Genomic DNA, 16,870 nt, shown 5'->3' with positions numbered 1-16,870 from the left:
AGGAAAGCAGGTTATATTGCATGGCATTCTTCAGGGTTCCTGAGTTGTGTCCCAGAACTCCAAGCAGGCTGAGGTCTGCTGGCTTTGGTCCGCAGTGTTGCCTCTTCTGTCCTGCTAGGTTAGGTATTGCCTGTCTCCCAGCCTTAGGGCCCCATTGTAAGAGGAGGATGAAGTAAAATGTAGATTGGTGTGGGCATCTTTGCTGAACTACTAGTGACACATGTGCCAGAATTAAGCAGGATGTAACAAATGCATGGTAAGTTTTAGTTCTTACGGTCAAGTATGGAAAGTTGAATTTAAGTAATACTTTATAGTACATAATCCCTCCTTTCTCTTAAAGAGAAAGTTATGAAATATAACAGGGCAAAGGTTATTTTTTGGAGGTTGGCGGTGGGGTACTTCACACACTGCAATGCTCAGGTTAATCCTGGCTCTGCACTCAGGAATGACTGTACCCCAGGGACCATAATGGTATGCTGGGGTTTGAACCAGCCAACCCAGGTTGACTATGCTAAGCTATACCCCATATACTATCCCTCTGGCTCCTGAAGGTTATCTTTTCCTTGAAGTGCCTGTTTGCTTTCCTCATGTAGTCCCCTGCACCCCTAATTACAAAGAAAGTACTTAGTCTTTTTTGGTTTCGGTTTTGGTTTTTGGGCCACATTCAGTTGCAGTCAGGGGTTACTCCTGTCTGCGCTCTGGAATCACTCCTGGCTCAGGGGACTATATGGGTTGCTGAGGTTCCAGAATCTACTGTAACTCCAGTCTGCTGAGTACAAGGCAAACTATCTCTTCTTCAGTTGAAGTACTTTGTCTTTTAAGTGATTGTTCTTGTGTACCTTTTTGTGCTGTTTGTCTGCCCTGCTATTGCCCAAGGACCATTGGTGGGGGCTGTGGTCTCTTCCTGATGGTGTTCCATGCAATGCCAGGGATTATTAACCTAACCTTCACATTAAACTGTCTCTGGACACAGCTGGATCACTTTTAGCGGTTAGTCTTGTCTAGAATGAAGTACTGAGCACACATCCCAGCAAATACAGGTGAAGAATGGTATGGAAAAATTAAGTAGTTAAATAGAGAATTTAGGTATGTGGTCACGTCTTCAAAAAGACGGTCTGAAATGCTTTGCATTGTTTTGAACTGTACCCTTTAATTATTTTGACTGCATATATATACATATATATATATATTTGGGAAACGGTAATCTTCTAGTAATGAGTGGCAATTTCCTTAGAGATGAAAGGAGTCTCACCTGTTCAACTAATAATAGTTCCTCTTCTATGATTAGATTAGGAGCCCTTTGTGGTTAAATGTTTACCTACAATTTGATAAATACTTTGAAGACTGCATATGCTTATTTCTATTTGTAGTTTATTGCCAGTTACAAAGATAGGTGAGGTTTATAATGCTTGCTCTGACTCTGTTTAGTGTTCTTAGACCAATAAGGATATTTTTCCTGGTGTGTGGGACAAATGTGCAGGGCTTTGAACCCACAGCCCCATCCATGTGAAACATGTGAAACTCTATAGCCAAGCTACATTCCCAGCTGAATTTGTGTCTAGCTTTTATCTCAGGCTTCTTTCATCCCCCCCCCCCCCCATTTTTTTTTGGGATACATGTTGACAATACTGATAGTGACAGGGTTTCATTCATAGAATGTTCCCAGTTGGAGTGCCCACTTCCTCCACTACTGTCTGTTTCCTCTCTCCCCTCCCCCCTTTCCTGTTGCTTTCTTCATTCCAGGTGTTCCATTCTTCAGAAATTGAGCCAAGTAGATTTATCTGAGCTGCAGAGCACCCACTTAACCAGTGTGAGGAAACTCTGAATTTCTCAGCACCTTCTGGCTGTTTTCCTTGTCTCCTCCCTGAAATGCCAATGTGACTCCTATAAAAATATGAGAATAAATCAGGGCTGGAGAGAGATTAAAAGGTTAAAGTATTTGCTCACTGTATTGTTTAATCCTATTTTTGATACTTTTCACCACATGTCCTACCTATATGTTCTTTGAACCCCATCCAGAATAATCCCTGAACACAGAGCCACAGTAAGTACTGAGTGCCACTGATATGGCCCCAAACACCCCCCAATTAATTTTGTTTATGGAATATGTTTAATAATTAAATATAAGCTGTGAACAGGAAACTTTCCTGAAGAAATTCAGGTTTTTTTTTTTTTTGGGGGGGGGGGTGTTTGTTTTCTGGCAGTATCCATAGCTTATCTCCTGACTTGTGTTTAGGGATCACTCCTGGCAGAACTCAGGGGGGACTGTACATGGTTTTAGGGGTAGAAACTAGGTCAGCCTAGTTCAAGGTAAGTGCTCTTTCCACTGTAATATCTGTTGATCCCAAATAATAACTTTTTATTAGTAGAAGGAAATGATAAAAGCTCTGTTTCATTAGAAATGAGGGAGATTCTCTTTTGGAATCTCAGATCAATAGCTTTTGTAATTTGAAATAGTGGTCATTTATTTAAATGTTTTTCTGAATACATGATGACTCTGCTTTCCCTTTACTCTTCTTCTTCTTTTTTTTTTTTTTTTTGTTTTGTTTTGTTTTTGGGCCATACCCAGTGACGCTCAGGGATAACTTCTGGCTATGTGTTTAGAAATTGCTCCTGGCTTGCAGGAACCATATGGGATGCCGGGGATCGAATCCTGGTTCATCCTGGGCCAGCCATGTGCAAGGCAAACGCCCTACCGCTGAGCTATTGTTCCGGGCCCATGCTTTCCTTTTACTCTTAAAAGCAATGGTACTGTTGAGCTATTCTGTCTCTTGCTGTATGCAGTATACCCGGTATAATCTTTTGTACAAAAACCACTGTGCACTAACCATTTTATGGCTAGCAATTTGACAATTTGAGGTTTGTTACTTGAAAAAGTAAACAATTTAAAAGCCATTTGTGGACAGAGAAGTGATGAAACTTTGCCCAAGTGAAATTTTCTATGTAATCGTGTATGCTAAGGCACATTGTAGTGATGTCTTTATTAGTATTTGGGGTGGGGGCACATCCAATATTGTTCAAGGCTTTCTCCTGTCTTTGTGCTAAGGGATCACTCTTGGTAGGCTCTGGGGACCATATCTGATGCTGTGGATCAAATCTGGGTTGACCAGGTGCAGGGCAAACACCCTACCTATTCTAATTTCTCTCTGGCCCCAGATTGTTTTTGGGGGGTTGGGTGACACCCGGCAGCACTCAGGGGTTACTCCTGGCAGGCTCAGGACCATAGGGGATATCCGGAATCAAACCCAGGTCTGCTGCGTGCAAGGCAAACCCTACTGCTGTGCTATCACTCCGGCCCCCTGGCCCCAGATTTATGTAAATTTTAGTTAGCATCTTGTTTATTTCCTTGTTCTTTTGCTTTTAGTCTTGAGGATTTGACTTGCTTATTCTTGCATATAGGAGCTACCGGTCAAAAGTTATCTGGTAAGGGAATTGCAAGTGTGGAAATTTTATTTGAAAGACATCATTACTTCCATTGTTTTCATTCATAGCACAACTTTTACCACAGCCTCAAACTTAAGCAATAAAACTTTGTTTCAAGTCAACCATTAAATTTATTAGCTGCAACCTGTCTTATTTCCGTAGGAGAGGACAATTTGTAGTGAGTAAGTGGGTCTTACTGGAAGGTGGCTAATCGGGTAAGGAGTAAGCACTAGGCATGACTGCCTAATTTTACCTGAATGGAGTTTAACTGGGGTTTGAGAACATTCTGTAGAGCAGCACAACCTTCCTTATCAGTGATCTTTTTTACAGGAAATGTTGAAATGTTGGTGCAACTTTATTGTTAGGATTTAAAAGTATACATCTATATCCTCTGGGATTCTATCCTGTCCTCAGCCCTTCTTAAAGCATTTTAGGTGTGTGTTTGTGTGGTGTGTCTGCGTGTGTGTGTGTGTGTGTGTGTGTGTGTGTGTGTGTGTGTGTGTGTGTGTGTGTGTGTGAAGAGAGACAGAAATGGAGATAGAGACAGAGAGCGAGAGAGAAGAGAGATAGATATGGAGACAGAGACAGAGAGAAGAGAGACAGAGACGGAGACAGAAACAGAGATGGGGAAGAGAGAGAAGAGGGAGTTTCAACAGGCTGAATACTGTGTTGCATGCAGGAAATTGCATTTCCTACCTGGTATCCCCCAACACCATTGGGAGCAGCCTCTGATCACAAAGCAAAATAAAATGAAATTACGCATTTTTGCATAGTAGAGAGTTTCATGGGAGGGCAGCAGGGTGTTTAGGCCCACGTCTTACAGTGCTGTGGCTATTCTGTATTTGGTGCTCACCGAAGCCCCTGTGGGGTCATATCTCTGACCTTCTTGGTTGTCATTCTATACCAGTAGAGATTTTTGTTGACAGCATGTGCTTGTGTGTGTGCATATGTGTGTGTGTGTGTGTGTGTATGATTTCACAGTTTAGTTCCTTAGATGATTTTCCTTGTCTGTTTAGTAATAATAGTGGAATATCTTGGAAGTCTTACTGCTTAGGGGCTGAAGAGAGAGCACAACAGGTCAAGCATTTTTCTTGCATGTGGGCAATAGGGCGTCTCCCATATGGTGTCCTGAACATTGCCAGGAGTGATTCCTGAGTGCAGCTAGTAGTAACCCCTAAGCATCACCATTTGTGGCCCAAAAACCAAAATTAAAACAAAAAAAAAATCTTATTGTTTAAAAATGTCATAGCATCCACAGTGAGTGGTTATTTAAACACCAGCCTGAACCCAGAAATATGCCTAGTATGCACAAGGCAGTAATGCAGATTTGGCCTCTACTTATTTATTTTTTCTTTATTTTCAAACCCAGTGGTACTTGGGACTTATACCTGGGTTATGCTCAGGGATCATTCTTGATAGAGACTCAGGGGCCCTTATGTAGGGTGGGGATTGAACCTGTGTTGGGCATGTGCAACGGCAAGCGGTCCTTCCCATTTTACCATCGCTCCAGCCCATGGCCATTATAATGTGAAATAGGGACCAAGAGGGGCCAGAGAGATAGCATGAAGGTAGGGAGTTTGCCTTGCATGTAGAAGGATGGTGGTTCGAATTCCGGCATCCCATAAGGTCCCCTGAAGTGCTGCTGAGTGTGACCCAAACCCCCTCCCCCTCAAAAAAAGAAATAGGGACCAGAGAATTATAGAGACAGTACATGTGAAACTCAATGAAACACTGCTTTTAAGCTATTTAAAACTCCCTAAGTAGTGATAGTACAGTAAATAGAGCAGTTGCCTAGCACACAACCATACTGGGTTTGATCCCTGAAACCCCAGATGGTCCCCTGAGCATAATAGAACTGATCCCTGAGCAAACCCAGGGTAAGCCCTGAGCACTGCTGAGTATGCACCACCAAAATTACAAAACAAAAAAATAAAAAGAACATTCAATATATGTATGACTCTAGAGATATACAAGTTCACATCTTCTAATTTTGATTCTTAACTATTAAAGGAGGAGGACACTGCTTTCTGTGAAATCTGTCTTTAGTTCAGGTGTGAGTGAGACACCATCTGTAACATGTTTCTGTTTTCCCTTATGTCAAACTGTTCCTTTCATCAATCTAAAGAGCTGCAGAGACAGATTTCATTTTGGATCTGGGACCAAAGCCTATTTACTCAGCTTAGTAAAAGGCAGCGAAACTAATGGAAATTGTCATTAGGTTTTTTTTTTTTTTTTTTTTTTTTTTGGTTTTTGGGCCACACCTGGCGGTGCTCAGGGGTTCCTCCTGGCTGTCTGCTGTCTGCTCAGAAATAGCTCCTGGCAGGCACTGGGTACCATATGGGACATTCGGGATTCGAACCAACCACCTTTGGTCCTGGATCGGCTGCCTTGCAAGGCAAACACCACTGTGCTATCTCTCCGGCCTGAGTTGTTTTTTCTTTTTTTAAGTTAAAACAGTTGAGACAATAGATTTGATATCATTACTGGTACTTACTACTATTTGTTTCTAGAGCCACAACCTGATAGCACTTAGGGTTTACTTTGGGCTTTTACTCTCAGAAATCATTCCAGAAGTTGTTCAGGGGATCCACGGGGACACTGGAGACAGAAACCTGGTTGGTTTCTTGCAAGGCAAGCACCCTATCCTCAGTGTATTATCTGCCCTGAGGTAATAACATTTGAAAATAATTAACATTTGTCAATAAGTGAATTAAAAAAAGAATTGAGGGCCAAGAAAGAGTGTTTCTGTTCTCCTTTTTTATTTAGGAGAAACATCCATCAGAATTTCCTAGATAACTTTGAGACAGAAGTGGTAGTAGGATGTAGTAGCAGTATTTTTAGATTAATAAATTAAAAATATTTCAGGTCGGGCCCGGAGAGATAGCACAGCGGTGTTTGCCTTGCAAGCAGCCGATCCAAGACCAAAGGTGGTTGGTTCGAATCCCGGTGTCCCATATGGTCCCCGGTGCCTGCCAGGAGCTATTTCTGAGCAGATAGCCAGGAGTAACCCCCTGAGCACCGTCGGGTGTGGCCCAAAAACCCCCCAAAAAAAAATTGCAGGTCAACAAGTGATTTCCAGAACTATCAAGATCTGCTGATAATTATTTATAGTTGGATACTATCCATCTACTTTTCTTGCCTTTTTTGGGCTATGGCAGGATGAAGCATAAATGTGAGAATGGGGGGAGGGAAAGAAGGGGTTTTCTGTAGGATATAGGAGGAATAGTGTAGTATTGTAGTAGTAACTGCTTAGAGTTGCTTACATTATCTCATATCTGGTTTTGAGGTACTGAGATTTCCCCCTCCCCTCTTAATTTGTACTTGCTTACCAACAAAGCAGTTTATTTGTTGTTTTTTTTTTTAAATAAATGGAGACTGGATCATAATGTTTTGTATGAAGTAGAATGTCAAAGTGGTAATCTTAAATTATTTATAAGAGCAAATTCATGTTAGTGAATTTCTAGGAATAACACAGCCTTTTTTCTTCTTTTGTAGCATAAGCAGTACTATAATGGATGTAGACAGCACAATTTCCAGTGGGCGTTCAACTCCAGCAATGATGAATGGACAAGGAAGCACTACTTCTTCAAGCAAAAATATTGCCTATAATTGTTGTTGGGACCAGTGCCAGGCTTGCTTCACCTCTAGTCCAGATCTGGCAGATCACATCCGTTCCATACATGTAGATGGTCAGCGAGGAGGGGTTGGTTTTGTCATTTCTTTTTTTCATTCCTTGTTTCATTAGTTTTATTAATTTGTAATTACTAGTTAGGCTTTTCTCCTGAAAGTAATTTGGGATTGCTTTTATATATATTTTTTTATCTAATTTTTTTCCTCCCCCAATTTCCAACATACTTGATGGGATCAAATTAAATACATAAGTTATGTGTTGATTTTATATGTTGTTAATTTGAAGAGGCTCTGTTAAATTTCACGAGAATATGATAAACAAATGCAATAGATATAAGGCTCTCATGTTCATGTTCTGAGTTGAGAACATTTAGCAATTGCTACAGTTTAGGATTTCACTTGCCAGAATAGTTCCAAACTAGTCTCCTTCCCCCTCACTCCCTGAAATTCTCCCTGCATTGTCAGGAATACCTTTTGCCGTTTGTAAGCCTGTGCTTGATTGAGGTCATTGGTATGTATCACATACTTTGTGCCGTGATATGATGCTTTTTAGTTGGTAGTAACTTTATATAGGATCATGAGCTGTGAGATCACTGGACTTTTGGGGATAATTTCACATTTCTGTCTTGGGTCCTGTATGTAGCCTTATGATAATGTTAGCTTTTCAAATTTATAGAAGAAAAACAGTTAAAGAAAATGTGTCATGTAATTAATACAATGATAATAACTTTGATCATACAACTGAGCATGAAGTTTTGGTTTTATGGGGTTTTTGTTTTGTTTTTGTTTTTGGGCCACACTTGGTGATGCTCAGGGGTTACTCCTGGCTTTTACTCAGGAATTGCTCCCGACAATGCTGTGAATTATATGAAAATTCTGGGGGTTCCAACCTATTTGACCACATGCAAGGCAAGCACCTTACTTGTATTGTTTCTCCAGTCCCAAAGTCTTAGTATTTGTATAAGTGTGAAGTGCTTTCTTTTGAGGGGGAGGCGAAGAGGGTACCACTTAGTGGTACTCAGGAATCACTCTTGGCATTACTCTGGGTACCATATGGGATGTAGTGGATTGAACTTGGGACAGCCATGTACAAGACAAACTCCCTACCAAATATACTCTCTAGTCCCAAATATAAACTTCTTGACATCTCCTTGGTTGTTATTTATTTGGACCCTTAGCTCATACAATTTCTTTATTATTGAGAAGTTATCTGGCTCTGTGGATATTGTTCATTTTATCATAAATGAGTTTTTTTTTTTTTTTTTGGTTTTTGGGTCACACCCAGCAACGCTCAGGAGTTACTAGGCTTCATGCTCAGAAATCGCTTCTGGCAGGCTTGGGGGACCATATGAGATTCCGGGATTCGAACCCATGACCTTCTGCATGCAAGGCAAACGCCTTACCTCCATGCTATCTCTCTGGCCCCCCCATAAATGAGTTCTGATATTTGATTTTCAATATTCTTCCAAACTGGACTGAGATCTTTTATTGGGGTTGTGTTTTTGAGGTGGGTTCACACCTGGCGGTGCTCAGGGGTTACTCCTGACTCCTCAGTCAGAAATTGCTTCTGGCAGGTTCAGGGGACCATATGGAATGCTGGGGATTTAACCCAGGCTCCTTTCAGGTCGCCCACGTGCAAGACGAATGCCGTACTGCTGTGCTATCATATCCCCACTGTCTTCTTTATAAACCTGTCTTTTTCATTTTTATGATCTATTCTGCTCTTTTGTTCCTTGTTTTTAATTTCTCACATTAGAAATAGTTGGTAGAAAGAAATTCGTTCATGTTTCTTGATCCTGGGGTTATTTTAAATATTCACTTGTTTTGATGTCCTTGAGGGTATTGGGTTTAGAGAGATTTGGTGGACAAGTGGGTAGCAGACAAATTTGAATGAGGCTGGTTACCTTTATCTGCTACTTAAAAAAGCATCTATAGACTGATTTTTGGGATAGTGGGGTCCATGTTAGGAGGTTACTCCAAGTTTTGGTATTTAATTTGGTATCTTTATTTTTTGTTTGTTTGTTTGTTTCTGGGCCATACCCAGCTGCACTCAGGGGGTCATATGAGATGCTGGGATTTGAACCACCCATTTGTCTCGGGTCAGCCACTTAAAAGGCAAATGCCCTACCTCTGTGCTATCTCTCCGGCCCCTAATTTGTTATCTTTTGAAAAGCATGAAATTGGTCGTTCACAGTGATTGAGCATATATTTTATTCTTGTAGTTTGAGTATTCTATTATCATCATCATCGTTGTTGTTGTTATTATTATTACTACTTGGTTTTTGGGTCACACCCGGTGATGCTCAGGGGTTACTCCTGGCTCTGCATTCAGAAGTCGCTCCTGGCAGGCTTGAGACCATAAGGGATGTCGGGATTCAAACCGGGGTCTGTCCTGCATTGGCTGTGTGCAAGGCAAACCACTGTGCTATCACTCTGGCCCTCCATTAAATTTTTTTTTTTCTTATTTGGTTTTTGGGTTACACCCGGCAACGCTCAGGGGTTCCTTCTGGCTCTCTGTTCAGAAATCGTTCCTGGCAGGCTCTGGGGACCATATGGGAAGCCGGGATTCGAACCACCATCCTTCTGCATGCAAGACAAATGCCCTACCTCCAGGCTATCTCTCTGGCCTCTGGCCCCATCTATTAATATTTTTAATGGGGATAATATTCATTTTATTCATTTTTTTCTTGGTTTCTGAGCCACCCCTGGTGACACTCGGGTTACTCCTGACTATGTGCTCAGAAATCGCTCCTGGCTTGGGGGACCATATGGGACACCGGGGAATTGAACTGCGGTCTAGGCTAGTGCAGGCAAGGCAGATGCCTTACCACTTGCGCCACGGCTCCGACTCCTCTTTTTTTTTATTTTTTTTTTTTTTTACATAAATTAACCCCATTTACTATAGGTCAACAATATTTCAGATGAAACATCTACTGGTCTTTCAGTTCCTCAGTCTTCGGATGGCAGGTTTAGCTGTGACATCAGAAGTGGTATTGTAGGTCCAAGCACCACCTGCGATGGTTTTCATCTTGGTCTTGCTGCAGAAGGAGCACGTGTACTTGGTGTGCTGGCTGATCTCAATCTTTTTCACCATCTTCCGGAGGGAGGCACCATAATGCACCCCATGTTTACCCACAATCTCCACCTTCTTTGTGCACTTAGCCATTTTTCCTAAACCACCGCAGGATTCAGAGAGCTCTATTTTTTCTATTCTGTAAATAAAATATATCTATTTTATCTAAAAATCATGATTATTTGATTTAATTTGGTACTTGGGCCACATTTGGCTTTTTTTTTTTTTTTTTTGGTTTTGGTTTTGGGCCACACCCGGCAGTGCTCAGGGGTTACTCCTGGCTGTCTGCTCAGAAATAGCTCCTGGCAGGCACGGGGGACCACATGGGATACCGGGATTAGAACCAACCACCTTTGGTCCAGGATTGGCTGCTTGCAAGGCAAATGCCGCTGTGCTATCTCTCCAGGTCCCACATTTGGCCTTCTCCTGGCTCTGTGTTCAGGGATCACTCTTAGTGGGCTCGGTACCATGGGGGGTACTGGGGATTGAACCTGAGTCTAGGCAGTGGCCTACCTTTCTGGTCCCCATAGTTGTCATTTTAGACATAAATTGAAAAAGCAAACCAGTTTTAGACAAGATTTAGAAAAAATACTTTGCTTCTCTTTTGTATATTCTGAGTTTGTAAATGAGTTGAGGTTTTTTGCTTCTCCTAAGAAATATTAGAGCTTATAGGAACCATGAACTAAACATCTTTTAATTTATTATTTTAATTTGGATTTTTGGGCCACACCCAGTGATTTAGGGGTTACTCCTGGCTTGGGTCGCCGAGGGATCGAGGGATCTAACTGCAGTCCTTCCTAGGTCATCCACGTTCAAGGCAAATGTCCTACCGCTGCCTACTGCTTTGGTCCCATAATCTTGGGGGGGGGGGGGTTGGGCCACACCCAGTGACGCTCAGGGGTTACTCCTTCCTGGCTATGCACTCAGATCGCTCCTGGCTCGGGGACCCCTGGGTCAGCCACATGTAAATGCCCTACCGCAGCGCCACTGCTTCAGCCCCATAATTTTTATTTTGGGGGGGGGGGTCCACACTCGGTAGTGCTCAGCAGCTACTCCTGGAAGGCTCAGGGGACCATATGGGATGCTGGGATTCGAACCAACCACCTTAGGTCTTTTTTTTTTTTTTTTGGTTTTTGGTTTTTTTTGGGCCACACCCGGTGACGCTCAGGGGTTACTCCTGGCTATGTGCTCAGAAGTCGCTCCTGGCTTGGGGGACCATATGGGAAACCAGGGAATCGAACCTCGGTTCATCCAAGGCTAGTGCAGGCAAGGCAGGCACCTTACCTCTAGCGCCACCGCCCGGCCCCCACCTTAGGTCTTGGATCGGCTGCTTGCAAGGCAAACACCTATGTGCTATCTCACCGGGCCCTTTTTTTTTTTTTTTTTTTTTTTTTGTGGTTTTTGGGTCACACCCAGCAGTGCTCAGGGGTTATTCCTGGCTCCATGCTCAGAAATTGCTCCTGGCAGGCACAGGGGACCATATGGGACGCTGGGATTCGAACCGATGACCTTCTGCATGAAAGGCAAACACCTTACCTCCATGCTATCTCTCCAGCCCCTGTTTTTTGTTTTTGAGCCACACCCAGTGATGCTCTGGGGTTACTCCTGGCTATGCGCTCAGAAATCGCTCCTGGCTTGGGAGCTATCTCTCCGAAAAAAAAATTCATAGAATTCCAGATTTGAGACCTTCAAGTGGAGATTTACATTGACCTATAGAATTTTCAGAAGACGGTCAAATTTTCAGGTTTTGTTTTTCTTTTGGTTTTTGGGCCACACCCGGCGGTGCTCAGGGGTTACTCCTGGCTGTCTGCTCAGAAATAGCTCCTGGCAGGCACGGGGGACCATATGGGACACCAGGATTCGAACCAACCACCTTTGGTCCTGGATCAGCTGCTTGCAAGGCAAACACCACTGTGCTATCTCTCCGGGCCCAGTTTTTTTTTTTTTTTTTCTTTATTTTTTGGTGGATCAAACCTGGGTCTGCTGTGTGCAAGACAAATGCCCCTAGCCGCTGTGCTGTTGCTCAGGCCCCAAATTTTCAGTTTTTCAATTGATAGAGTTCCTGGTGTCCTCCATCATTTTTTGGGAAGAATACCGAAGTGGTACTGTGGGAAGGGTCTTTTCTAGGAATACTTGGTCAATTGGGTTAATGGTCCTATGTAAGTCTTAAGTAATGGGGATTTAATCAGAGTTAGCTACATGCATAGCATGCACCTTAATCCCTGTATCATCTCTCCAGATTCTCCCAACTGCTTTATATATGGACTCTTCAATTCCTCTTACCTCATTGGTTGACTTCTGCTGATAAACTTGCTGACCAGACCGAGGTCAGTGTTTTCAAGTTCTCTGAACATCCTATTCATTGAGTGGCAAAAAGGGCTCCATGCGTCCAGCTAAGATGATGATTTTGTCTGCCTATACAGAGATGGAAATTAGGACATAGCCAAGAACCACCACCTTCGCTGGTTTTAGCAGATAGAATTCTCCTAGAAATCCGGCATGGCTTCCTGGTTTCTGTGAGTGAGATCTGTAAAAAATATCCCTCTCAATAATTTCTAGGAGGTAGCTGGCTCTTTCCATCCCTCTCTCCCTTTCTTTTTTTTTTTCCCTCCCTCTCTTTTCTTCCTCTTCCCCTCTTCACCTTGTACTCAGGGCTTAGGGATCATTCTTGGTGGGTTTGGGGAGACCTGTGTTATGCTAAGGATACCAGCTGCATACAAGTTAAGCTCCCTACACACTGTACTGTTGCTCTGATTCCCAAAATGATTATCTCTACCTTTCCATTGGAGAATTGCACCCCAGTCTTCTGTGCGACAAGTGAGGATATTCAACACTATACTAAGGAACAAGGCTCAGTAGTTCTTCAGTCAGAGCATTTGCTCTGGCACATGTTCTGATTGATAATAAAAGCATGTTTTTCAGCAGAACCAGTTGGAAGAGGTGCATCAGGCTAGGTCTGATGTGCTCTGTCCCTTTAGTCTCCATGTAGTCACCAATCCAGAAACGCCTCAATTTTTCTGATAAAACTACTCCTTTGAGAATCCATTATCTTACATTTTCCTTGTCATCTTAAAGATGCTCCAAAAATTTCTTACTGATGGTTTTATTTTTTTTTAATGATGATAAAGGAAAATTGATACAAGACATCATAGCTGCCAACTATGGAAAAACTATATAGAGTTGAGGCTATATATCCCATTTCTATTTCTGTTACTGCTAAAACAGCCTGATGTTTCTATGATGAGGGTCCAGACTCTGAACCTCTGTGACTCAGTAGTGAAAACAGGCTTAATTTTTGTTGATATTTTTTGTTTGTTTTTGTTTCACATGACAGTGCTCAGGACTTACTCCTGGCTCTGTGCTCCCTTGAGCTCACACTCAGAGTGGACTCCTGGTGGACTCAGGACCATATATAGTGCTGGGAATTGAAGCCAGGTTAGTTGAGTGCAAAGCCAAATGCCTTGCTTGGTGTACTGACCTCCCTAAATTATTTTTTGGTGGGGTGGGCACACCCAGAGGTGGGGTGCTATTTTAGACTTAGTGCCTGGGAGACCATTCTCTGTCAAGGATTATGTCCCAGCTTCTGTGTACAAAGCATGCATGCTGGGCTATTGCGCCATCTCCCTGGCCTCTAGCTTTGAGGACTAGAGGGCACATCTGGTGATGCTCAGGGATCAGTTACTCTTGGCTCTATTCAGTAGGCACTCCTGGCAGTGCTCAGAGGACGATAAGGGATGCTAGCAATTTTTTTTTGGGGGGGGGGGGAGCCATACCCAGCGACACTCGGGTTACTCCTGGCCATGCGCTCAGAAATCGCTCCTGGCTTAGGGGACCATATGGGACGCTGGGAATTGAATTGTGGTCCGTCCTGGATCAGCCACGTGCAAGGCAAATACCTTACTGCTGCACTATTACTCTGGCCCAGATGCTAGTGATTGAACTTGGGTCAGCTGCATGCAAAGGAAGTGCTTTACCTGCTGTACTATGTCTCTAACTCCTTGTAATTCATTTTAAGATAGCATAGAAGAGCTATTACAGATTTGATTTATTTTTGGTGGTGGTGAGGATCAGTCTCAGGTTTGGTCAGCATACAAGGCCATGCTCATGGCCACTGACCATATCCTTGCTCCTCATAGTCAGTTCAGTTCTTGAACAATTCTATCCAAACTTGGGTTGATTTCATATATTTGTTTTTCAAGGTTGATTCTAAAAATTATTTTCATGTTATCTTTAATGTGCACCTAGAGCATTTCATGTTTGGAGGAAGATCTTGTCAGATATTCTTCCTGATAGAGGTTATGGATATATATATTTGGTACCAGCCACATCTGATGCAACTGGGGAATCAAACTCAGGGCTTCTGCATGCAAAGCTTGCACTGCAGACCTTTGAGCTATCTCCCTGGCCCTGACATTTTAGGATTTATATTTTTTAGGTGGGTTTTCTGAAGCCTTTATGTAGGTTTTCATCACTTGTTTTATATATCAGAACTACCCTCAGGTAAGAAGTTGTTCACTCTCATTCCCAAAGTCTTTTTCAAGTATTTTACCCTAACATACTTCAGCATTAGGTTGAAGTTCAGATACAGTTATTCTTTGAACTTAAGGCATTGTCAGAATGTTACTAGCTTTTAATTCCATCTTAAATCTAGACCAAAGGACTTGTGTTTTTAAACTGTGTTCTATTCCCATACAATAACATTTGTAAAGTTCTAAAATAGATTTCTTCATGAGTTGTTATTAGTAGATGTTTGATCTGTAGGACTGTTTTATCAATTTTTATTGAATCACCATGAGATAAAGAATTAAAAAGTTGTTAGTGGTAGAGTTTCAGTCATAAAATGTTCCAACATCCATACCTTTACCAGTGCACATTTCTTGCAAATGTGTCCCTAGTTTTTCCTCTCATCCCCAAGTCTGCCTCTACATCAGAGGCTTTCCCCTCTCTGACTCTTTTTCTCACTTTCAACCTGATTTGCAGTACTGTTATTTCAAGGGTAGTGTGCATATCATTTTAACTTCTGCATCCAGTTCTTTGGGGTGGGGGGCACACCCTTTGATGCTCAGGGTTTAATCCTGGCTATGCACTCAGAAATCGCACCTGGCTTGGGGTACCATCTGGGATGCTGGGGATCCAACTCATATCGAACTCAGATCTGTCCTGGATCAGCCATGTGCAAAGCAGATGCCCTACTGCTGTGCTACTGCTCAGGCCCCAGTTTTGTTTTGTTTTGTTTTGGTTTTGACATTTGAGTCATACTCCTAGCTCTGTGCTCAGAAGTCTCTCCTGGCAGGTTCGGGGACCTTATGGGATGTCATGGATCAGCTGTGTGCAAGGCAACCTTCATACCTGCTGTGGTATTGCTCTGGCTCCATTGCATCCAGTTCTTGTATGGACCTATTTTATACATTAGTATATTAGTACTCTATGTTATTAGTATGTTAGTATTAATATGTTTTATACATTTTAGTATTAGTCAATGCTTGATTTATACATTAGTATATTGGTAGATGTTTGATTTGTGGATCTATTAAGTACCTGGATTGTGTAAAATGTTTTTGGAAGAAAAAGAGCAATAGGCCTGTTTCATGGGCTAGAGCAATAGCACAGTGGTAAGGTGTTTGCCTTGCATGTGACCAACCCAGATGGACTTCGGCTCAATTCCCAGCTTCCCATATGGTCCCCAGAGTCCGCCAGGAGCGACTTCTGAGTGCAGAGACAGGAGTGCCACTGGTTGTGAGCGCCCCCCCCCCCCCAAAGAAGCCCTGTTTCAGACTAAATATTGAGACCATCTGATCGAATTACAAGGTCTGTCATTGCCTTGGAGTCATGATCATCTGTAGAGGAAAAGTGATTTCTCATAGGATTTGGGTAATGAGGGGTAGGCATCCTCACTTCCCTGAGGATTCAGTACAGTTCAATTAGGCTGATCCCCTGAGCATCAGTTGGGGTTGAGCCCAGGCATTGGGCTGGGAAGTGCTCTGGACCGAGTACTTTCAGGTGTGGTCTAAGGTCCCCTTCCCAAAGAAGTCCAAAATCATTGCTATTATAATTGTTTCATAAGTATTGCTTAGTATGGTTGCTCATTCTAAGGGCATTTCTATCTAGGTGGGTATACAGTGAGAGTTAGAAAACAACCTAATCATGAACTTGGATTGAAAATTTTAATACCGAGAGCCTTGATTTAGGAATGGATAATTTGTTTGTGATTAATGAATTTTCATAACATAAATACTACATTACTCCCCTCCAATCTCCCTTTTTTCTGGTTTCATTTAAGAAGTAGCTTTTCTGGGCTTCAGAGAAGACTCAGAGGACTGGAGCACTTGGTGCTCTAGCTGTACATGTGAGGCTGTGCTGGGAACAGCCCCTAAGTACTGCTCGGTGTGGTTGGGAAAATCAAAAATAAAAAGGAGCTTTTCTGGAAATGTAAGGATTAAATACATGGTAAGAACAGGAATTTTAAGTATGGAGAAAATGTTAGAACTTCTGCATCTGCTTAATTAAAAGAAATCAAATGTGTTGTGTAATGAAGATGCATGTTAACTTTTACTGAATAGTCATGTCCAGACAGTAGGGCAAGTGTTGCATTTAGACCTACTTCTAATTATAAAATAATTTGTCTGTGTGTGTGGGATCGGACACACTAGTGATGCTCAGGATGTAATCCTGGCTCTACACTGAGGAAATTACTCCTGGCAGTATTGATGGGTCCATATAAATTGCCAGAAACCCAGGTCAGCC

At 42.4% G+C, this 16,870-nt stretch overlaps 2 protein-coding genes across 3 annotated transcripts in view; one reads left to right on the top strand and one right to left on the bottom strand.

Moving 5' to 3' along the window:
• The window catches only part of AEBP2 (AE binding protein 2), a 76,205-nt gene that overhangs the window by 19,713 nt on the left and 39,622 nt on the right, over nucleotides 1-16,870 (top strand). For both annotated transcript variants that reach the window (XM_049783814.1, XM_049783815.1), the window contains exon 2: nucleotides 6,919-7,126. In XM_049783814.1, coding sequence (XP_049639771.1) covers nucleotides 6,919-7,126 — 208 coding nt within the window. The remainder of the gene's footprint in view (nucleotides 1-6,918; nucleotides 7,127-16,870) is intronic.
• Nucleotides 9,995-10,219, bottom strand: LOC126022874 (60S ribosomal protein L37a-like). The gene has a single exon (XM_049783901.1). The coding sequence runs from the start codon at nucleotides 10,217-10,219 to the stop codon at nucleotides 9,995-9,997; it is 225 nt and encodes a 74-aa protein (XP_049639858.1).

This window comes from Suncus etruscus, chromosome 11 (genome assembly GCF_024139225.1).
Source record: "Suncus etruscus isolate mSunEtr1 chromosome 11, mSunEtr1.pri.cur, whole genome shotgun sequence".
NCBI lineage: Eukaryota > Metazoa > Chordata > Mammalia > Eulipotyphla > Soricidae > Suncus > Suncus etruscus.
This window is presented reverse-complemented; position numbering and strand designations above follow the sequence as displayed.

Coding starts and splice junctions, on each gene's coding strand:
- LOC126022874 (XM_049783901.1), bottom strand. CDS start 10,219: ATGGCTAAGTGCACAAAGAAGGTGGAGATTGTGGGTAAACATGGGGTG.